Raw genomic sequence first — 23,738 nt, 5'->3', positions numbered from 1 at the left:
AGAGATTTGCAGAACACAAACAGGAATCAGCCATCCTTGTGCAAAGGGTATTTAAAACCAGCAGTGTGGGACAAGATCACCCAAAAAAAGAGCAATGGAACAAAGATGCAATGCCCTGGAGAACACAGACATTTCAGGGGCCAAGGGAGACAGTGTAGCCCCAGAAGTGTCTAAGCCAAAGAGGAAGAGGAAGAAAACCAGGAGGAAGTCACCTAAAGGCAGACAGGGGACCAAAGAAGGTGGGGGAAGAATCCCAAAAATGGGTCTCAAGAAGGAATGAGCAGCCAACTGGAAAATGCAGCCAGTTGAGAATTAAGCATGTCCATGGACTTGGCAATATGGAAGCCACTGGCATTCAGGGCAAGAAGTGGTTTGGTGGAGTATGGGGGCAGACTCAGATGGTAGGGGGTTGTCAGGAGGTGGAGAAAACTAGGCAAGACAGCTCTTCCAAAGAGCTTGGTTGAGAAGAGAAGAAAGAAGACAAGGTACCTTTAAGGCAGGGATATTTTGGTTATTTGTCAATTATATCTCAATAGAGCTAGGGGTAGGGGTGGGAAAGGAGAGACATTTTGTTTAGGATGGTTCTCACATGCCATATCCCCAGAGGTATGCAGAATAATGGCCTCCCAAAGAAGTTCATGTCCTAATTCCCAGAACCTTCCATAGCAAAAAGGACTTTGCAGAAATGATTACACCAAGGGTTGCAAGATGAAAGCTTGCATTGTCCCGGTGTACCCATTTTAACCACAAGGGTCCTTATAAGTGAAGGAAGGAGGCAGGAGAGTCAGAATCAGAGAAGAGGATGGGACAATGGGATCAAGGGTTGGAGTGATGAGATGTGAGGACCCAACCCACCACTGCTGGCTTTGAAGACAGAGGTGGGCTGCAGGCCAAGGAATTCAGACAGCCTCTAGAAACTGGGAAGGGTGATGCTTCCCAGAGACTACAGACAGGATCAGTTCTGCCAACACCTTGGTTTTAGCCCAGTGAGACCCAGTTCAGACCACCAACCTCTAGAAATGTAAGATAATAAATATGTATTATTGGATGCCATTAAGTTTGTGGCTATTTATTACAGCAATAGGTAAATACAACCTGTAAAGAGAAGTCAATTGAAGACAGAGAAGAGAAAGGCAGTAACCCAAGGACCAGATCTAAGGGGAATAAATAATAACTAACACCCTCTGAACAGTGAGTATGTGTGAGGCAAAGCACTTTACATGAATAAATATGCCCAGTCCTCACACACAGTCCCATGATAAGACTGTATCACCCCTACTTACAGATGAGAAAACTAAGGCTTAGAGAAGCTAAGTGACATTCTAAGATCAGACAGTTATCAGTTGAGTGCAGCCTGTCTGCGGAGGCCAGCTCTTAAAACATTACACTCCATTGTCTGCTAGGATCGAGGGAGAGGGGCATCTTTAATCCGGAAGACAGACAGCTCAAGCCCCGAGGCAGGACTGTGGGAGGGGCCAAGGGAAAAGGTGCAAGTAAGTTGGAGGCTGGTCTGGAAGTGGAGAGAGGGCCCACCAGGTAAGTTCAATGGTTACAATGAAGTAAGCAGGGAGACTGTCTGCTGCAGATTTGGGGGTGGGGAGGCTGGGGGAGGGAATGAGAATGAGCAGCTTTAGGGGAGGCAGGCTCGCCGAGTGGTTAAGCACATGTGCTCTGGAGAGAGACTGCCTAGGTCCAAAACCCAGCTCTATGGCTTGTGCCTCAGTTTTCTCATCTATAAATGACAATGACAACAGTACCTGTTCATAAGGTTGTTATGAGATAATGTATCTAAGGAACTTAGAGTAGTGCTGGTCCTACCCATTGTAAATGTTAGCTACAATATGGTGAGGCAGGACGGTTTGTAGCTTGCACTGAAAAGGAGGTGGACAAATGAAATACTGGGAATGCAGCACTGAGAACCCAGCTAGACCACCATAGTTATTATTATGATTGCTGTTGATCATTTCTACCTGTTCTCCCACTGCACTCTGCATAAAACCTCTTTTATACTCCATATCACACTGTATTGTAGTTATTGTAGTTAGTTATGTATTTACTAAATGGGGAAGTTCCAAATAAATGCTGGTTGAGTGGTTGGTGGTTGGCTGGTTGGAAGGAAGGATGGTAGAGAACATGAATCATCCCTCAACATCCAATTCTCCTTTCTTCCTTAGTAATAGAATCCCACAGTTTTAAGCTAGACACATGGTCACTTGGAATAAACATACTTTTACCAAACCCCCAGGCAGCTAGGTGTAGCCATATGGCTAAGTTCTAGCTCATAGGATATAAGCAGAAGTGGTACTTGCAACTCACAGGAAATGTTCGTAAAAGGAGGGGGCATGCCCTTCTTTGTTCCTTTCTCCTTTTTGCTGACCTGAATGCAGACATGATGGCTGGACATCAAGCAGCCATCCTGGAACATGAGATGGAAGCTAAGTGCTAAAGATGAAGAAGCAATAAGATAGGAGCCTGGGTCTCGACACTGCAGAACACCTACCAGCCTTCAATTGACTCTCTCTGCAAGAGAGAAATAAACTTCTATCATATTTAAGTCATTGTCATTTGAGGGTTTTCTGTAACTCACAGCCAAACCTAATCCTAACTCTAAAAGATGCATTTTCAGGGTAGTGAATTTCAGGTCTTATGTCCCTACTTAGTTTTGGATTTGGCGGCATTTGCTGTGGTCTTCAACAATAGCTGCAAATATAGGATAGAAACTGGCTTCAGTCATGAACAATCACTAATTCGTAACAACACCTTTCGCAATATTTTCTCCCCAAGCCTTTTAACAAGGTTGAGGAGGCCTCCTTCCCTCAAGTCCTCTAGGGTGACAATGATCACATTCTCGATGATTCTGCAAGTTGTTATCACGATTACTTCAGAGAGATGTTTCTATTGTGATTCTCTAAGGGCTAATACAAAAGGCTCTGGGAAGAAACTGGCTTATCCCAAGGGACACAGTGTCCAAGAAATGCTCAACTTTCAGGGGTTGTCAAGAGGTTTTGCCAGGAGTATTTGGCAGCAGGGTGGCGGGGTGGAAGGGGGAACAGGCAGGGACATTTCAGCAAGGCTCAGCCGCTGTATTAACTCCCTCTCTGAGAAAGCATCTAAGAGCTTAGACATATCATCAATCAGGGCTCCCCGAGTCCACCACCCCAGCCTGGGGGCTGTGACAATGATGCCAAGGTGGGGCTAGGGTGGGAGCTTCAGGAAGAGTCATGACGATCAGTCAGGAACCATCCTGGAGCTGACAATTGAGGAATGGAGGCAGTGTCTACACCCCAGGCTTGTGGTCAGTCAGCAACTCATTGCTTTTGCAGGACTGTTCTTGGAATATAATTTCATGAGGATGGAAGCTTCCTTCCCAGGGGCCAGAGGCTCTGTTCTTTCAGCACATTTCCTTCCCAAGGTCCCAAAGCCAGAAATGACCATGATGCTAAGGAAGGGGTGGATTTCCCACACAGAGTTCTCCAGGTAGCCCTCGTAGGGCACAAGTGGGTATAAGTAGGGTTGTTGGATAAAATATAGGACTCCCAGTTAAATTTTAATTTCAAATTAATAACAGATAATTCTTTAGTATAAGTATGTCTCATGTAATTTTTGGAAAATACTTATACTATACATTATTCATTGTTTATCTGATAATCAAATTTAATTGCATGGTCTGGTACTTCTCACTTGTTTATTTTGTTTTGTTTTTGCTAAATCTGGAATTTAAGATAAGATCTTAGTGGGAGGGAATCTAGAAATGGAAGATATAAGGGGATCCTATGGTTAAAGAGAGTTAGAGGCAAAAATCACCTGGTTTGATGTTCTCAAAAAGTCCTAGGAAAGGATTTCTAACATTCAGCAAGGACATTTGATGCATTCTTTTATTATGGCCCGGAGTGTGCTGGGTCTGGGAAGACAGGTGCTGTAGGATGCTCTGAGACAGGGCTGGTAACTGTTTCTTAATTATGCTTCCTCCCACCATAGGGTCTTAGCACCTGCTGGTCCTTCTGCCTGGAACATGCATCTTCCATTTTCACCTAGTTAATTTTTGTTCATCCTTCAGATGATCACTCCAATGTCACCTTCTCTGGGAATCCATGCCTGACCCTTCTGACTGGGTCAAAGCCTCCTATTATACACTCTCACAGTCTCCATAGCTCTCCTCGTGGCACCTATTTCTACATCATTTATGAGGTTCTCAGATTAATGTGGCAGCAAGCTTCACAGGCCAGGGGCTGTGTCTGGGTCGGCTCACCTTTGTATCCTCAGTGCCCACATAGTATTTGACAAATAATAAATATACAATAAATGTCTGCAGACAAATGAATCTTAAGTGGAGGTGCAGTGGAGATAGAACTGAAGGGGCACCAGCCCCAACCCTTGTTTATTTCTAGGTCAAGTCACCACTGATGATGAACACCAGGAAGGACCCACAGACAACCCCCAGGTATAAGGGACAATAAATCCGAATTCCTCACTCAATAGGTTAGCAGGGAACACCCTGAAAGACAGAAAAGGAGAAACATTTCCTCTCTGGCAACTTTTCAAGCCAAAGTACAGAGAGAAAGAGAGAGAAATACTGGGACCAGTGAGACAGGAGCAAGGACGAGAGTCCAAGAAAATGGGGTGGCAGCAGGTGGGGGGCTAGACGTGGATGTGTGCCTAGAAAGGCTGCTGGTATCCATGGCTCACTTTTATGTACCAGTTGGGGCATGGTGTGTGGTAAGTCAGACTTAAAGTGCCAGGGACATAAGGAACAGAAAGGACAGTGCAGGTGTATAACTAAGGGTGCCTTCAGCAGACAAGCAAGGGAGCCTGGCCAGAAAGATGTGCCAGATTTCTTCTCTCCCCACCTGTCACCCCCTCTGGATTCCCAGTGTGATCACCTGTCCCAAGCAATTCAGTTCTTTAGACATTCATCCAACACCATCTCCCCTCTCCAGCCCACTCCAACACGACCTCCCCGAACACCTACAGGAGAGCAAGGAAGACCTCATTCTCTGCCTGTCTTCACCCTTCCTTGACTTCACTCCAAACGCTTCCAAAATCGGTCCACTTCTCTCTATATCTGCTGCTAATAGCCTAGTCCAGACAACTGATCAACATAGTGGACTAAACCAATTTAGGAAGTTCCCACCCCCTCCATCCCATACACATAGAAATGTTGGATCAAATAAAGACCAAAAGGTGGTTTTGCTACAATGCCAAGCCTAAAAATAGAAAAGAGAAATCTTCAGGTACCAAAAAAAAAAAAAAAAAAAAAAACCAGAAGGAAATTCAAAATCTGAGTGGTGAAAGGAAATCTAAGCCAAGTTAGCCACAGGAATATGGGGCCAGACATATGCTAGCGGCTACATGGTAATGCCCAGGAAAGATGAGAGGAGAGACTCCAAGCCTGTGCATCCTGGGGACCTGGAAGGAGACCCCATGCATAAAGCCAGCAGCCAAAAAAAGCTTGTTTCATTTACAAACGTGGACTAGAAAACTCATGTCATGATTCAGGTACATGGCCTGGAAGCAGGATGCTGAGAAATCAGAATATTAAGGCTACTCTGTGTGTGGGTGTGGGGTTTGAATGAGTAGAACCAGTGAGATACAGAAATCTCAAGCTGAGATATTAACTTAAAAACTGGTCCCAAGCTCAAGCAGTACTTCAGCATAAAGGAAGCTGAACCCCGGGGGAAGCAGTGGGCAGGAACAAGCCATAGTGAACACATAAATTGTAAAAACATGTTTGTAAATCCAAAGTATTAAACCGTAAAAGATGTAACAACAACTGCTTTAGCAGAGTTTTTTAAAGAGGTATAATCAAAATACTAGAAAACTATAATGTGCAAGACGGGAAGAGGGCGTTAAGAAGGAGATTAAAGTGTTCCAAGGTTTTGTTTTGTGCCTATTTCACGATAAAATTACTAATTTTAGACTTTATTAGAGAAATATGAAATTTAGTATTTCCATTTAAAATTTGAGGAAAATCACTACTGAAATGTAGATTTCCAAACCAGTGGCAGAAACAAGAGAAATAAAGTCACTTGGATGGGTTCAACAGATGGCAGAAAAGTAGGGGAGCAGAAAAACAAAGAAAAATCATGTCAAATAGAAAATTTTTAAAGAGATGATAGAAATAAGACCAAATAAATCAGTCATCAAAATACATAATGGATTAAATATGTCTGTTAAATTCTAGCTCCATATTGCTTACAAGCAACAAATCTAAAACATAAGGATATGGAAGGTTGAAAGTCAGAAGATAGAAAAATATATATTGGAATATTAACCAAAAGAAAGCAGACATTGCAATAAAATCAGGTAAAATCAACTGAAAGGCAAAAACCAATAGTAAGGATGAAAAACAGCCTACTTAGTGATAATAGGGCCAACCTGCCAAGAAGATACAACAATCATAAGCCTGAATACTAAACAGCACACTCTCAAACTAAAGAAAAACTTAATAAAATTCCCAGGGAAAATGACACACTCACAATCATGATGAAACATTTTTAACACACCTCTCTCAGAACTGGTAGATCAAACATCCAAAAAAAAAAGCAAAGATAAACATTTGAAAAATACAATTTATATTAATCTGACCACACATATATTGTATGTGTGTATGATGGAGGAAGACTCAACAAATTTAAGGAATGAGTATCATATAGAATGCGTTCTATGACCCTCACACACAAAAATACACTTGGAAACTTAAAAAAGTCTTCTAAATAATTTACGAGTTAAAAAGGAAGTTATGATGAAAGTTACAAATTATTTAGAACTGAATAATGAAAATATCACATCCCAAAACTTGTAAGATGCAGAGACAGCATCTTATAGAAGATACAGTAGTTAGGAGGGAATTGATAGTCTTAAAAACACATTAGAAAATAAGTAGTAGTGTTTAAGAGGTTGAAAAATTTTTTAAATATGGTAAAAAAAGAAAATAATAACACAAAAGTTGAAGAAGAAAAGAAATATTAAAGATAAAAGAGAAAAGTAGAAATGCTTACCCAAACCAAAAGCTAGTTTTTTTAAAAAAAAAAAAAAGATTAATAAAATATAATTTTAAAAAGTATCAAAATGATATAAGATATAAATCTTGGGCAAAATGGATGAAGAAAGAAAGGTAGGGTATAAATATGTCATATTAGGAATAAAAAGGAGGCATATCTTATAAATACAATGAAAATTTATAAAATTATAATACTGAGAAATATTTGTGCCAAAAATTTTGAAAACTGTCAATTTTTGTAAAATGGTCGTTTTTTTTTTTTAGAAACATATAAATCACCATAATTGATTCAAGAAGAAAAATAAATCCAGAAGAGATCAAAAACCACTAAAGAAACTGAAGCTACAGTTCAAAAAGTGTCTCCTATCCCAAAAAGGCATCCGGCCCAGATAGGCAAACTTTACCAACCTTTTAAGGAATAGATAATTCCTATTTTACACAAATTTTGTCAAAGAACAGAAACATAGAAAATGCTACCAAACTCACTTTAGGAGTCTAGCATAACCTTAATACCTGAACTGAATAACAACAATAGAAACAAAACTGTAGGCCAACATCACTTACGAACCTAGATATAAAAATCTTAAATAAAATAATAGCTATCCAAAATCCAGCAACGTATATGAAAATAACATAGCAAGACTGTGACAAAAACTGCTCGAGTTCCAGATATCCATCCTTCTCTTTGTCTTCAGCCATAAGAACCCTGATTTTCAGCTCTGCTCACTGCACATTGCTTCCTAATGAGAGACTATTCCACAGCCTCCCTTGAGGCTAGATGCCACCATGGGATGATGTGTGAGAGAGTTGTGTGTAACTTTCAGGAAATCGTTTTGCAAAGGAAGGGCTGCATCCTCCCCCTCTCTTCCTCCTTGGCACTGTTCAGAATGCAGATAGGATGGCTGGGGCTTGAGCATCAGCTGCTTGGATATGAGGTGATACATAAAGGGTGGAAGATCAGCAAGACAGGAGGAGCCTAGGGGCCTAACACTGAACTTCTACATCCAGGCTTTTCCTTTTTTTTAAGCAAGAGAGAAATTATTGAGGCCCTGTTACAGCCAGACTTAATCCAAACTGATAATAGGATCAAGCAGGTTTTATCCCAGGAGTGAAAGAATGGGTCAACATGGAAAATCTCTCAATATAATTCACCATGTTACAGATGAAAGGAAATCTATGATCATCTAAGTAGACTCTGGAAAAGCACTCAGTAAAATTCCACTCTCATTTTTTTTGGAGGTGGGGGGAGGTAGTTAGTTTCTTTATGTATTTTTTAATTAATTTAATTTATTTTATTTTATTTTTTAATGGAGGTACTGGGGATTGAACCCAGGACGTTGTGCATGCTAAGCATGCACTCTAAGGCTAAGCTATACCCTCCCCCATCAATCTCATTTTTTTATTAAAAAAAAAAAAAAAACAGAACTCTTAGCCAACTAGGAATAGAAGGGAATTTCCTTAACCTGAAAAATTGTATCCATCAAAATCTGTAAGTGGGACTTGCAAGATATTTACCAATGTCAAGAATGGCACAAGAGTGCTATACTCAACAGCAAACTAGAAGTCCTAATCAATGCATTATTACAAGAAAAAAAAATGTTTAAATACAGATTTAAAAGAAATATCCTTGTTTGCAGAAAATATAACTGACTATAGAAACAGAAAACCTAACATGATTTTCAGATAAACTTTGTGTCCTAATAAAAGAGAACAGCAAAGTTGCTGAATGTACAATTAACACATAAAATGTAATAGTGTTCCCATACACTAGTAGTGAAAAATACAATAGAAAAAAAAAATCCCCAACACAAGATCATCCATAATGCAAAAGACTATCACCTTTCCTCTGGATCATGAAAAAATCATGCTTACTAGCCTCCCACGTCCACTATTATTTCCTTCAAATTCATCCTCCACTCAGCAGCTAGTGACTTTTTGTAAACATACATTAAACCATGTCACAGTCCTTCTTTAACCTTATAATCGCTACTTATTAGTTAGAATTAAAATTCCAGTTTTTTATCATGCCTACACTCTACATGACCTGCCCTCCACCTATTCTTCAACCCACTCCTTCACCACTGCCCCATCCCATTCCACACCGGCCACATGAGCCTGCTTCCAGTTCCTGACACGTGTCCAACTGTCTCCTCCCCACTGCCTTCACTTATGCTATTCTTTCTTCCTGGAATGCTTCCTCCCCAAGTCATCACCTGAGCGCTTTTGGTCAACTCTCAAGTCTCAGCTTAAATGTCACCTGCTTAACCTAAATAAGGTCCCTTCTCTCTTAGCTGCTTTGTGTATCACCTCATATGCAAGCAGCTGGTGCTCTTTCAATATTCCCACCATAAGGTATAATAATATCCCATTGCCTATTATACCCTAATGTGTAATCATAATTTTTCACGAATTATTTATTCATTGCCTTGATTTCCTTTTGTCCATAACTTCTACAAGGGCAAGAGTCATGTCTTCCATGTTTCCCTGAGCATTTAACAGGAGCTGTCATCTAACAGATCCTTAATAAGCATTTTCTGAATGAATTAATCAATGAATGATGGACAGAGTTTGCTGACACAGCCAGAGTCTCAGTAGAATGCCTGCTGCACTCTTCCCAGGATACAGGTTTGTTAGGAGGAATGGGGGCACCCCCAGGGGTCTATATGGATGAGGGACCAAGAAGCCTCATGATGGAGCAAATAGGGGCACATGGTCTTGGTTTATGGTCCATGGGGCAGAATTAGAGTTGGGGGCAGAATTCTGAACACAACGTTGTACCCAACCATGACTCCTACCCCACCTCTCAAGAACTCAAGTCATAGACTTGCTGAACTGGGTTTGCCATAAAGTGCCATTTTTCTGTGATCTATGTAGTATATTAAGAATTTGAGGGGCAGTGGCTTTCAGGACTGATGGGGGAAACAAAGGCACCTTTTTGGCCACCCTTGATGGAGGCATTTAAAGCCTCAGGATCATATGGAACTGCAGGGAGTGGAGAAAAATGGTGAATCCCACAGGAACCCCAAGAAGACTTGACTGGGCATACACACACCTAAGACATCCCCAGCGATTCTCAGAAATAGTTGGGGGAATTTAGAAAAGGTCTAAAGGCCCAATCATGGCAACTGGGAACAGGGCCATGAGGGACTGCCACTGGGACTCAAGTTTTATTCCCCGAGTGGGTACGGCCTGAAAAACACAGATTACCATGAAACTTACAGCCAGCCCCAGGCAGGTTCCCAGACACCATGCTTAGGGTCACTGGCCTGGTAGCACTGCAGCCCAGAGGGCAGAGGGGCCACTGTCACATAGTCCTCAGAGAAAGCATCTTCCTACAGGAGCCCAACAACAGAGGGATTCTTCCCAGTACTCCCTCCAGAGCTCTTGGTGTTAATTTTCAGTTGGAAATCAAGGAAACAATGTTTCTGAAGCCACCTAATGCCAGAACAGTGGCTGCTGATTTCTTGGGTACACCACAGACTCAGGCATACAATAGGTACCCCCGACTGGTTAAATGTTTGTGTGAGCCAAGTGAGGAGGAGTGTTATATCTGCCAGGGGCCCCTGAGAGGCAATCTTCCCGTTTATTTGTTTCTTTTTGAGCTCACATACTTGTACACCACAGGAAGTAACGAGGGATTGGAAAAGTCCTGTAATCTCCTATAAAGGACAATTGCTGGAGCCCCACTCTGCACCTACCTGCTACTTCTCCCTACTACGTCCTTCCCTGGACCACTGTATATCTCCTGTCCACCTCACAGCACGTGGGACAGGCACGGGTACAAGGAGAGTTCACTTTAGATCTGATGACTGCCCTGGGGACATCTGTGTGGAGAACCTCTGTGGCTGCTCTGACTCCTCCCAATAAAAGGGCTTGGTTTGTTTCAGGACCAGGAAGAAAGAGTGCACAGGGAGACGGGGCCAGTAAGGTCATTATGCACCCCTCTCTCCTCTTCTTCCCCAAGAAAGCCTGAGGTACCCCCACCCTGACCTACCTCTTGTCTTCTTCCACCTGTACACCGATGGAGTGGAACTCTCTTCGACTCCTGTTCTCCGTGTCCGAGTCGGAGATAGTCTCCACCTGGTGGCAGGGTTGGGGAATCAGTGGCCAGGGCTAGAACAAGGGACGCAAACCCTCCCCAGGGAGGACAAGTGATGCCTGAGCCCCAAGACAGCTGGCAGATCCTGCACAGACAATCTGCCTGAACAAGATGAGAGACCCAGGAGGTCAGAAGCATCAAGATGACAACCTTTTGGCACCGCTTCCCGCTCGCTGGTAGGGGTGATGGTGCCAGAGCGAGGGACAAAGGAGTGGGCTGGGACTGTTTGGCGCAGCCCCGTTGATGACCAGGCTAAGAGCAAGCAATGAAAAGGTCCGTGTACCAGAAGGCCCCGCTGATTCCCCTCAACCCATCCTCAACCGGTCAGGGCCTCAACTTTGGTCTGCGCCTCCTCCTTCCATACCTGCACCCCGATGGACGGCCGCCACTTCCGCTGCCGCGCCAGGCTCCGCAGCTCCTCCCTGCCTGGAATGGTCTTGATGATGAGTGTAGGGGGCTTGGGGCTGGCCCGGGGTGGCACCGGCGCCAACTCCAGGGTGCGCGCGCCCATGGCGGGCCCGTCCAGCCCGTCGGCGGAGCTGCAGCGCCGGGCCGGGCCCTCCGCCGCGGTGAAGCTCTCGTGGGCGGAGTCGGTGCTGCTCTGGGCGGTGATGGAGATGCGGGGCGGGGCCTGGCTTCCAGGTGGGATGGGGGGAGGGGCCTTTCTGAAGTTGAAGGCTGTGGCCAGGGAAGGCAGACACGTAGGGTGAGAAACGCGCCCTGGCAGGTGTCTGTGGCCGACCACCCCACCACACACACACACACACGCACGCGCGCGCGCGGTGTCACAGAACCTAGTAGCCAAGGGTGATCCACGTGCTGCTACATACAGACCCAAGGATTGTACTCCCCACCATCCGGCCCAGAGCAGCAAGCGATCTGCCTAAGGTCACACAGCACAGTCGTGACCAGGGCCAGAACCAGAACCCAGAGTCCTCTCCAATCTAGGGCCCAGCCAGGGGCAGGGAAGGCGTACTCACAGGAGCCGGGCCTCCCTGAGACAGAGGCAGGGGCAGCAAGGAGGGGCAGGCAGTCGTCGTCTTGAGAGCAGCCGGCCTGGATGGCCCGGAGGTAGCTGTGGCTCCGCATGCGGAAACAGCCGGGCAGGTCCAGGGCGTCCACCGCCTGGGATTCAAGCTCCCCAAACACGGACCCGCACACGGCCTCCAGCTGCTGGTTCAGCTCCTCGCTGAGCTGGGGGCAGGGACCAGAAGGACAGTTACCACGGTGCTGGGATGGGATGGGGGCGTCTCTAAGGCGCTGTGCCTTAGGAATATATCTAGATCTGCGGAGGCTGTGTCTCTGTGTGACTTTTCCACATTTGGACTAAAAGAAATTCCTTGCAAAGAAAGATAAAGGCACCCTGCCCTGTGCTGCTCTCCAGGCCTGCCTTAGGGCCAATCCTGCGGTCTCCTCTTTACTCTAAATACTTTCTTCTAAATACTCCTCCCTCCACCTGACCTATGCCTCTGCCAGATGTCCAGCTATACCCCAGCCTCTCGACCACCCGGTCTTCTTCTCCACCTAGTCCCAGTCTCTGACGTCTCTCTCATCTGACCCAGAGAAAGAGGACCAGGGTACCGACAGCCACCCTCTTGCACACTGTGGGGATGAGGGACTGCAAGGAAGGTCACCTTTTATTTTACTATTTATGACCTACTGCATTACAAGATTGATTGACCACAACCTATAGAGGTATAACCATGTGGTTATGGAGTAATGAAGCAAAAATGATCAAACTTTAAGTGATCCAAGCCCTCCCTTACTTTCTGCCCACTAACTAGGGTTCTGGTTCAGCCTGCTGGTTCCCTCCCTGTCCCTCATCCTCTGAAGAAAGTTCAGCCAGCGCTGATTGAAGTTCTTGTTTTTGTTTTTGATATTTTGTGGTTCAGAATCCATGATGTTAAAAAATATTTTAAGCAACCAAGAAAAAGCAAAACAAAAATTTTGTTCATGGAACCGTGTCGCTTAACGCTGCACTAAGGCTAAATCCACCAGAAGTTGCAGCCTTATTTGTTTTATGGGAGAAAACTTGCACAAAGAAAATAAAAAAGGGGAAGAAGAAAGGGAAAAATAAGAAGGGAAAGAAGGTGGTCGTATGGTAAGCTCATCACCCAGAGCACAGGATGGGCGCACATCTGACCCCAAGAGCAGCCCAAACGTAAGGACGACAGTCCATAGGCCGCCTGCGCGGGCCATGTTGTGAGACCCAGCTGGACTCAAGCACTGGCTCTGCTTCTTCCTAGCAGCATGGCCTGGGAAAGTTAAAGTTCTTGGGCCTCAGTTTAATAACCTATCAAGTGGGAATGATAACGGTACCATCTTCACAGGGCTATTAGGGGACTCAGAGAAAAACATGTGAGGTACTTGGCACAGGTAAGCCCTCAGTCAGTGACATGTGATGGTCTGAGGGCCTACCTGGTAAACACAGGCCACCACTCACGACAACCACAATGCTCTTGTCACTGAGTCTAAGAGAAATTCTCCCACGGGTGATTATGTAGAGGCTACTGGATGAAGTCACGAACAAGGTCCTCGGTAGCATCCACATGGTGAATGTGACAGCAAGTATCCCAGAGCTGCATCTTGTGACATCTCCCAGGAAAGATGCATGGCATCATATTTATGTGCAGTCAACAGAGAAAGGAGTAGCTTGATCCATGTGTAAAATGCAGCTCAGTGTTTCCAAACTCAGCCTCCAAAGCACATATGACATGATATTTCTAGATTCCACCTCAAATTGAGCAGGAATTTCCATCCTATTCTACTGATGGGAAAACTAAGGCTCAGAGAAGGCAGATGAATTGTCCAAAGATGCCCAGCTTGTAAGTTAAGTGCCAGATTTCCTGGCTCTCCTGCCAGGCTGACTGAGCATCAGAATCTCTGGAGAACTTATTAAACCTGTATTAACTCAGGCCTATCCTGAGGAATTGAACCCAGGGTTCTCTAACTATAAGCCTCTCTTTGTTTTGGCTGCTTTGAAGCTCAGAACCCAATTTGCTGGAGACTCAGATTCAGTGATTGCAATGTGGATCTAGTAATTAAAAAGAAAGACTGCAGCTTTTTCTAAAGGAGCTTCATTGCAAGTGTACAGAAATCACAGACCATGAAAAAAGTCAATCCAAGATCCTGTAGGAGTTAAATTCTTCCATGTTTGACCGGCACAAACCACACTACTGTGACACTTGTGTCTTTCCCCGTGACTCCTCGTGAGTCTACCTCTCAGTCTGAAATCTCTTGACCTCTGGGGTATCAAGGACCAGCAGTGCCAGGGTATTTCCTGAAGCTCAAGAGCTGATCTAAATCCTCTTATTTCTAGGCCAGACTCAAGATACTTCCCAACTAGAACTGATCCAGCCCAGAGGGCCCTTCTGGAGCACAGGAAAGCTGATCTAACCCCAGCAGAGAGCATTTCAGTCGCAAGTCTAGACACCAAGGATGGAGGGAATCACACTCTGGCTCATCTCTGCATCTCCAGCCCTCTTCTGTGTGTAAGGCACTAGGTATACTATCTGGCATACAGCAGATGCTCAAGAAACATTAGCTACCATTATTAGTAGCAAGAGGTTCTTAAATCACAGTGACAATACCTCTCAGACGCCCCTCTTTCCCAAGGGTTCTCAGGCTCTTGAAATCCCAACCACATGCCATTCCCATGACCAACTCTATCCAAGGCAGACAGAAGGAGGGTGAGAAATTCCCTGGGGCCACACACCTTCCATCGCTACTAGCCAAGAGTTGCTCTGGAATTCCAACAAGGGACCAGGGCCCAAGGGAAGTGCAGATTTTTATAGTCTCTCAGAGGAATATTACATCTGAGCTGATCTTTGCTCTATTACAAGTATAAAATTGTGCTGTGAATTCTCCTATTATCCTTACACTGCCTTCCACCCTGCTCCCCCTAACTCTCACTTTCAGGAAAGTCAAAGTCAAAGAATTCTCTCGGGAAATGAGAACCTTAGCCCTTCTGCACACCAGACTCAGAATCAGCAAATATTTCCAAGGATGTGGGATATTTAAAAGAAAATACTTTGTTTGGGTCTAACTGAAAATTGTCCGTACCAGAGTCAGTGGCTTCAACTGGGGGCTAGGCAACATCTTGTATATTTTACATATGTCATTTGGTTTAGATAACCTTGGAAACCCCTCCCATTTTAAAACATTCTAAAACACTGGATAAAATATAACAAATGCTGTTTTATATGCATAGCTGAGCTCACAAAAAAGCGAGAGAAGTCCCTAGGGGACAAAAGCAAAGAGGAGATTGGAAATCAGAATATTAACTGTGTGAGCCAAGGCTGCAAACAGCCCAGTGTAGGTGGGAGGTGGGGGCGGGGACTGCTGGTAACCAGAGGGCTTAGGTTTTAACACCAGGTTGCAGGAGTAAGGCTCTGGGCCCACATGAAGCTTAGGATTAGAAATCAGGATCTGCATAAAAGTAGAAAAGGAGAAAGCTTTGATGAAAAGGTAAGCTAAAAAAAAATCAATTATCAGCACAGACTGATGACAAGGAAGCTAGTCTGTATTCTAGGCACTTTGGGAAGGCAAAAGGAGGTAAATCTCCTAAGATTTTATACCCACAAGATAGTCTTCACACAGGAAACTGAATTCTCTGTCTGCATGGGCCAGATCCCCCAAATTTAAAATTTACAGAAAATGGTCCCAGGCCAAAAATAGCCTAACAGAAAGAATTTTTAAATATTTTCTGGAGGACCCATTCCTAACCCACGCTGCCCAGGATTTTCACAGATAAAGCTCCTTTAAAGATGAGCTAATATTAAACTGTGTGGTAGGCAACCTCTGACATGACCCCTTATGATCTTCACTGCCTGGCATTCACACCGTTGCACAGTCCCCTCCTCTTGACTGCAGATTAGACCTACTGGCCCACTTCTAATGAATAGAATAGGGCCAATACAATGGCATGTCATTTCTGAGATTAGATTACAGAAATACTGTGGCTTCCATCTTGAACACCTTCTCTTACTATCTCTCTCGGAGCCTTTGTCCTGGGGGATACAAGCTGTGTTGTGAGTTGTGTAATGTGGCGAATGTTATGGTGAGTCCCACATGTCAAGGATCTGAGGCCTACTGACAGCCATGTGGGCGTGGAAGGAGATCTTCCTCTAGTCAAGCCTTGGAGATGATTGCAGCCTTGGCCAATACCTTGATGAAGCCTGTGATCCAGGTGGCACCGATTCCTGACCCACAGAAATTGTGAGATAATAAATATTTTTTTGTTTTAAGACACTATGTTTTGGGGGTATTTTATTTTGCAGCAATAGATAACTAATATAAACTGTGGCATGAACAAGAACTAAACTTTTATTGAGATAAGCTATTGAGAATTCAAGGTTTATCTATTATGGCAACTAGCATTACCTTAGCTAAAATGAATTAGTTTTTAAATTATGTTTAAATTTTCCAAAACTTAAAAGATAAAACTGAAAACATAAGGACAGAGTAAAAGCTTTGAAAAGAAAACTAGAAAGATTTGAAAAATAATTGAATCAGATTTCTAGGGGGGAAAGGGGTAAATTTAAAACACAATTGATTAATGAGTTAAGTAGTAAATGAGACACAACTGAAGAGAAAACAGTAAATCAGAAGATGTACCTGAGGAACTTACCCAGAAGGCAGCATAGTGAGGTAAAGAGATGAAAAATATGAAAGAGAGGTTAGGACACATGAAGGAAAAAATAAGAAGGCCCCAACTAATAAGAGCTATGGAGGAGGAACTAGATAGAATGTGGAAGAGGCAATATTTGAAGAGATAATAATAGTAGTTGAGAATTTTCCAGACTTCTGACTTCAGACACAACAGAGAAGGATACAAAATCCTATCCCCCAAGACAACTATAAAGCGGCACAGAACTGTCAAAAACAACCATTTTATCACTCTGAAAATCAATCAAAAGTATACAACAAAGAAACACATTCATGAAAATTACTGAACTTTGAGTGAAAACAGCATGAGTCTGTGGTGACCTTGCCTGGGGCTACTCCCATTCCGCAAGCTCCCAGCTCTATCAGTTGCACTAGTTCAACCAAGGTGGGCCAGAAAACCAGAAGCTTCACTGCAACTACCAAAGGGGGATCACTTAGTTTTGAGTATTTTCAATTATAATGTCAAGAACAGGAATAACAGCAGCACTGCCAGGCTGCGTTTTCATCACTGTTTGGGGCAAGCAATGGACTGGAAGACTAAATGGGGATTTAGTGGGGAGTAAGATAGCCATAGAGAATTTGGTAAGTTCTCCACATATTCTGGGTTAACTAGAGGCTGGCTGCATGTACAATAGAGATCAGAGTGGCCCTGAGCCCCCTACACATCCCTGGCTACTGTAGCCTGTGCATATGTGCAGAAGAAATGCAAGAGAGCCTGGTGAAAAGTAAAAGCCAGAGCATGCCTGAAAACAGCCCAATGTTTGTACTCCCAAGCCTACACCTAAAACCACAAAAGCAGAGAGAAGAAGCCTTACAGGCTTGAAGTTTATGCACACAACCTCTGATCAGTCTCTGGCTGGACTCTAAGCCATGTAGACACAAGGTCAACCCCTAGGAAACCAGGCTTAAAAATAAAAACAAGAAAGAGGAAAAAAATTAGTGGAGACATCAGAGGCTGCATCTGGCAAGGCAGATAGATTTCACAGATTTAGTCCAGAGATTAACAAACAAGTAAACAAAAGCAATAACAATCTTCAAGAGGTAAAGTAAGAATCCAGAGTTGCTACAATATATTACCTAAAATTTTCAATAGTCAACAAAATAAATAAACAAGAAAGTGTGAATGTCCCCAAATGTTTAATTTATCAGACAAAGACTACAAAGCAGTTATTATGAGAATGGTCAAAGAAGGAAGTATGTTTAAAGAGTTAAAGGAAAGTATGACAACACTGACATCATTAATAGAAAATCACAACAAAGAGAATTTAGGAGAAAAAAAAAGACAAAAAGAATCAAATCAAAATTCTAGAGCTGAAAAGTACAATAATTGAAATTAAAAATTCACTAGAAGGGCTGAACATAAAAAATGATCAGTAAACTTGAAGATAGATCAGCATACATTATCCAATCTAAAGAATGTGTGGGGAAAAAAGATGAAATAGAAGTAAACAGCACCTCAGAGACCTATGGGACAACATTAAGCAAGCCAGTATGCATATAATGTGAGTCACAGAAGAAGATGAGAGAGAGAAAAAAGAAGAAAAAATATTTGAAGAAATAATGGCCCTAAACATTTCCAAATTTGATGAAACACATTAATCTACATATCAAACAAGCTCAATGAATCCAAAGTAGGTTAAACAAAGAAATCCATACCCAGACACATTACAGCCAAAATGTTAAAAGACAAAGACAAAGAAAATCTTAATAGTAACAAGAGAAAAACAATTCATCACATACAAAAAAAAACCCAACAATATGATTAACAACTGGCTTTTCATCAACAATGAATACCAAAGGCAGTGGAATGGTACAAAGTGCTGAAAGAAAAAACTGCCAACCAGCAATTCTATATCCAGCAAAACTATGCTTCAAAAAATTAAATAAAAATAAAAACATCTCCAAATAAATAAAGACTGAAGGATGTATTGCCAGCAGAGCTATCTTATGAGAAATACTAATGGAAGTTCTTCAGCCTATAAGGAAGTGACACTCAGTGGTAACTCATATCCATAGGAAGAAATGAAAAGCATTAGAAACAGTAAATATGTGAATAAATATAAGTAACTCTACAAATATATTTTTCTCTCCACTTCTTTAAAAGACATAAAATTGTGCAAAGCAATTATTAAAATATTATTATTGGTTTATAATAAATTATAGGTTTATAACATGTATAGGTAATATATAACAATAATAGCACAAAGAAGGGAGAGAAAAAGGAGACATATAAGAGCAATGTTTCTATATTTTGTCATAATTAATTAGATTTTAATATTAAGATTCACACTGTTATTCCTAGTGCAACCACAAATATAGTAAAAAAGGAATTAGCAAAAAAAATTAAATGGTACACAAAATAGTTAATACAAAAAAAGGCAGTAAAGGAAGAACAGAGGAACAAAAATGACATGAGACAATCCAACCATATCAATAATCATACTAAATGTGAATAGAGAAAACAGTCCCATTCAAAAGACAGAGATTGTCAGATTGGATACAAAAGCTGGTAGATTGAAAGTAAAAAGATGGAAAAAGATGTACCAGCAGACAGTAACCACGACAGAATTTTCCAGATTCGATGAAAAACATGAATCCTCAGATTCAAGGAACACACACACACACATCATAGTAAAACCGCAGGACACCAAAATCAAAGACAAGAAAGAGCTTGACAGCAATCAGAGAGAAATGAAAATAACCAACAAAGATGATTAGATTGACAGTGGACTTACCAACAGCAACAACAGAAGACAGATGTCAGAGGAACAGCTTCAAAACACTGAGAGAAAATAAATGTTGACCCAGAATTCTATAATATGCTAAGTTATGTTAAACAGTGAGGGTAAACTACATTTTTTGTTAAAGACAGAATTTGCTACTAACAGACATTCACTGAAAAAAATTACTAAAGAATTTACCTTAAAAGGAAGGAATGAAATGTAAGAAGGTATAGTGAGGAGGGGGAAAGGTAAAAATGTGGGTATATATAATCATGTACTGGTAGTATAAAATGTAACAACAATAATGAAGACTAATTGAGAGAGGTAAAAAGAAGGTGGAACTAAAATACTGGGCAGCAAGTACATGTACATTGTTCAGGAGAAGGATAGATATAATTGTCAATTTTAGACTTTGCTAAGTCAAATATGCACATGAAAATTATAAGAATAACCACAAAAATAATGAAATTAAAATATATGACTGCCAAATTAGTGTGGGGTCTGGTGAAGAGAAAAATGAAGAAAATCCAATCAATCCAAAAGAAGGCAGCAAAGGAGTAGAAAAGCATCACCCAAAAGGCAGAATAAATGGAAGACACAAAATAAGATGACAGAAATAAATCCAAGCATATCAGAAATCACAATAAATATAAATGTACTAAACTCTCAAGCAGATGTCAGAATGGATATAAAATAAAAGAATAGATATACAAAAGACACACCTAAAACATAAGGAGACAAAACGCTTTAAAGTAAAAGATGGGAAAAGATGTTCCAGGACAACACTACCAAAGAGTAGTCTTAACGGCAAAGAGCATTTTTATACAATAGAGAGACGTCTCTAGCTCATTAAACCCGCTTCCTCTTCTGTAAAGCCGGAATTATAAACCATGTCCCCAGGAGAAATATGTAAAGTATGCGTGGTCTTAGGTAATGTAAAGTGATGAGAAGAAGGAGGAGGAGAAAAAAACAGAAAAGGATAACAGGAAATATGGGAGGGTAAAGTTAAAATTTAGAACATTTGGGGAAAGAACGAAAAAAGTGAGGTAGCAATTTATGGGAGTGTGTGGGAAGGAGCGATCCAGGCAGGGAGTGCAGCAAAGGCCCTGTGGCTGAAGCACCTGTGTGGTGTCGGAGGGGCAGCAAGGGGACCAGTGCGGCTGGAGCAGATGAGGGAGGGGAACAGTGTTGGGAAAGGAACTCAGAGGTAGCAAGGGCCAGATCATGCAGAGCCTTACTAAGTCACAGTAAAGTGCTCGACTATTCCTCTGAGTAAGGTTTTAAGGGAATGCAATTTTGTTTTAAATGATCGCTCTGGCTGTAATTTGAGAGAATGAAGTGGAACAAGGGCAAGTGCAAGAGACCAACTAGAAAGCAGTGCCATAGCCCAGACAAAAGAACATTGTGACTTGGACTGGAGTGCTGGCAGTGGAGATGGTGAGAAGTGACTAGATCCTGGAAATGCTTTGAAGGTGGGGCTAACAGGATCTGCTGAAGGATTGGATGTGGGATGGGAGAGTGGAAAGGGGTCCAGACTAACTTCAGACTTTCAGAACAGAACTCCTGGAAGGATAAAACTGCCATTATCTGAAATGGAGAAGACACTGGATGGAGCAGGAAATTTGTGGGGGTTAGGGGGAGGGGACCAGAAGTTTAATTTGGGACATCTTACGTTTGAGACGTCCACTCAATATCCAAGTGAGATTTCAGTACACAGTTAGATATTCATGCCTGGCATTTATGGGAGAATATGGGCTGGCTGTGTACATTTGGGAGTCATCTGTCTCTTAATAATATTCAAAGCCATGAACCTGGGTGAGCTCACCCAAAGAGTGAGTGTAGAAGTTGTTCAGGAACTAAGCCCTGGAAAACTCCAGTGTTTAGATCCTGACACTTTGTCGGTACCAGTGACAGACTGAGAACAAGCAGCCAGAGAGAAACTTTAGAAGAACCTAAAAGGTGTGGTGTCCTCAAAGCCAATTGAGAAAGGTGTTTCAGGAAGGAGAGAGTCATCTGCTATGTTAGAAGTTGCTGATGGATCAAGTGAAACAAAGACTGGGCATTAACTAGTGGGTTTAGCAACATAGGCTGGTCTCATGTGAAAAGACAGCTGTGCCAATCAGATTCCCTGATTCAGGAAATGTGGCAAAGAAATGCTGAGAGACTGCAGCAGCAAACAATGGGAGCCAAGGTGGACAGTCTTTTCCACTGCTTCTTGCAGTGCTTTTTTCCCCAGCAAAGAGTAAAAATAGCTAACCTTTATTGAGTGCTGGCTATGTGCCAAGAACACTATTATGATGTCTATTTTTAAATAAGGAGAGTGGGCCTCAAAAAAGCCAAGTAACTTGCCCCAGGTCACTCAGCTGGTTAAGGAGCTGAGCTGGAATTCAAACCTATCTCATGCTTTTAATTACTGAACTGCACTGCCTCCTTTAGTTAACAGGAAAGTCTACACTTAGGTGTAGAACTCACACCTATAAAATATCAGCTGGGGGAACAGTATCCTGTGTTTGCATACATTTTCTCACAAAACTCCTGTGAGATAAGCATCACTACTATTATCATTTCAAAGGCGAGAAAACAGAGGCATTGAGCCAGAGGTATCTTGTCAGCGGGGTCCACTGTAGGGAGTGGAGGGGAAAGAACTCAAGCCCAGATCATCTCTGAGACTGCAGTTCTGCCTGTCTCCAGCCTAGACAGTCAATCCTGCCTTTTGCATGGGGTGGGCTGGGAGAAATCAGACCAGGACAGGGCTGGGGAACCTCACAGAACTGATGTTGCTCTTACAAGCTCATCACCTTGAGAACGCTTGGTGGTTGTTACGGATGTGACTCTCTGAGCTTCTCAGTCCGAGTCAGCTCCATGAGTCCCAAGGCAGTCTTCCCAGCTCCCCAGAACCAGACCTGCACTCTCTCCATGGGCAAATTCCTGATTTGAAGGCCTGGGCTGAGCATGGGACTGAAGCCCCCTTCCCACCCTTTGCTGATGTGCCAGGCCTCTCCCTACCTGTCCGGTGGTGAGGGAACGGCTGTAGCCAGGGATGGAGCTCCGGGGGTGGATCCGGGGTGGGACACAGCAGCTAGGAAAGGTCAGAATTCCAGATTCAGAACGGGGGTCTGTTAGGGGGCAGGGGAGGGGAATGAGAGCACTGGGGCCGCGAGCTGGTTCTATCCATCAAAAACCCCTAGAGATCCCCAGGAGACTCCTGGGTAAAAGGGACTCTGCCAAAGAGGCACTCAGATGGGGGCTGTCACAGGGACCCCTCTTTCCATGGAGCAGAGCAAGACACCCCGGTTAAACCCTAAGCAGGGAACTTGACTGGTATCACTCACTCTCCGCACATCTCCTGCAGGCACCCAGTACTGGCTTCCTGCCCAACCCCCCCCCCCCCCCCCCCCCCGCTCTCCCTGTCCTTACTTGATCCGAGCCTGGTCCACGCTGGAGGAGCGACGGGTGGTGAAGCGCCGGGCAACAGCTTTGGGAGATGTCTTGGGGCTGCCATCTGAGTCTCCGCTCTCCTCATCCCCCATGGCTTTGATGTAGCTGCCGCTCCGCATCCTGCGGCAGGGGATCTCCCCGTCCTTGCCCCCAGTAGGGTAACCCCCCCAGTCATCTTGCGGCACCTGCAGGGACAGGGACCTCTGTCTCTCAGACAAGTCCCAACTAAATCTAGAAGCCGGGACCCTCTCTCCACTGCCTGTGGGAGGGGCTCCACCCTGGCCAGAGCAGGCCACGCTCAGGAGCATGCAGAGGCAGACCAGGTGAAGTCTCAGGTCATCCCCTCCCCTACAGGAGGTGCTCATCATCCTCCACGGACCTCTTGCTACTTCACTGAGGGCCACCTAGAGAGTCTAGGGGCTGACATGCCAGGGGCCAAGAGCTTGAAGCTCAGAGGCCAAAGGGACCTATGTCAATCTCACTCCCAACTGTAAAGCATCACCTGACCTCACTTACCTTTCACTCCTCCTTCTCCTTCACCCTCTTAACCCGCTTGAATCCCAAATCCTCTGACTCCCCCCAACCCCACCATCTTCTATGAGAAGCCACAGAGGGTTTTAAGCAGGGCAGTGACATCAGTTTGTTTCAGAAAGAGCTCTTCAACAGCCCAAACAGAGGATGGATTACGAAGGGCCAGGAGCAGGGCAGGGGCTCAAGTGGCAGGAGGGAGACCAATTAAGAGGCTGATGCTGTTACCCAGGCAAGAGATGATGAGGCCTAAATTAAGACAATGACAAGAGGGGGAAGAGGA

At 43.6% G+C, this 23,738-nt stretch overlaps 1 protein-coding gene across 4 annotated transcripts in view; it reads right to left on the bottom strand.

Annotated features, from left to right (window-relative positions):
* Positions 1-23,738, bottom strand: part of DLGAP3 (DLG associated protein 3) — a 101,003-nt gene that overhangs the window by 6,570 nt on the left and 70,695 nt on the right. For all 4 annotated transcript variants that reach the window (XM_031464699.2, XM_064493780.1, XM_064493782.1 and 1 more), the window contains 5 exons: positions 22,907-23,112; positions 22,496-22,568; positions 12,080-12,293; positions 11,464-11,777; positions 10,995-11,080 (listed from right to left, as the gene is read on the bottom strand). In XM_031464699.2, the coding sequence (XP_031320559.2) occupies positions 10,995-11,080; positions 11,464-11,777; positions 12,080-12,293; positions 22,496-22,568; positions 22,907-23,112 (893 nt within the window). The remainder of the gene's footprint in view (positions 1-10,994; positions 11,081-11,463; positions 11,778-12,079; positions 12,294-22,495; positions 22,569-22,906; positions 23,113-23,738) is intronic.

Source organism: Camelus dromedarius, chromosome 14 (genome assembly GCF_036321535.1).
Source record: "Camelus dromedarius isolate mCamDro1 chromosome 14, mCamDro1.pat, whole genome shotgun sequence".
NCBI lineage: Eukaryota > Metazoa > Chordata > Mammalia > Artiodactyla > Camelidae > Camelus > Camelus dromedarius.
This window is presented reverse-complemented; position numbering and strand designations above follow the sequence as displayed.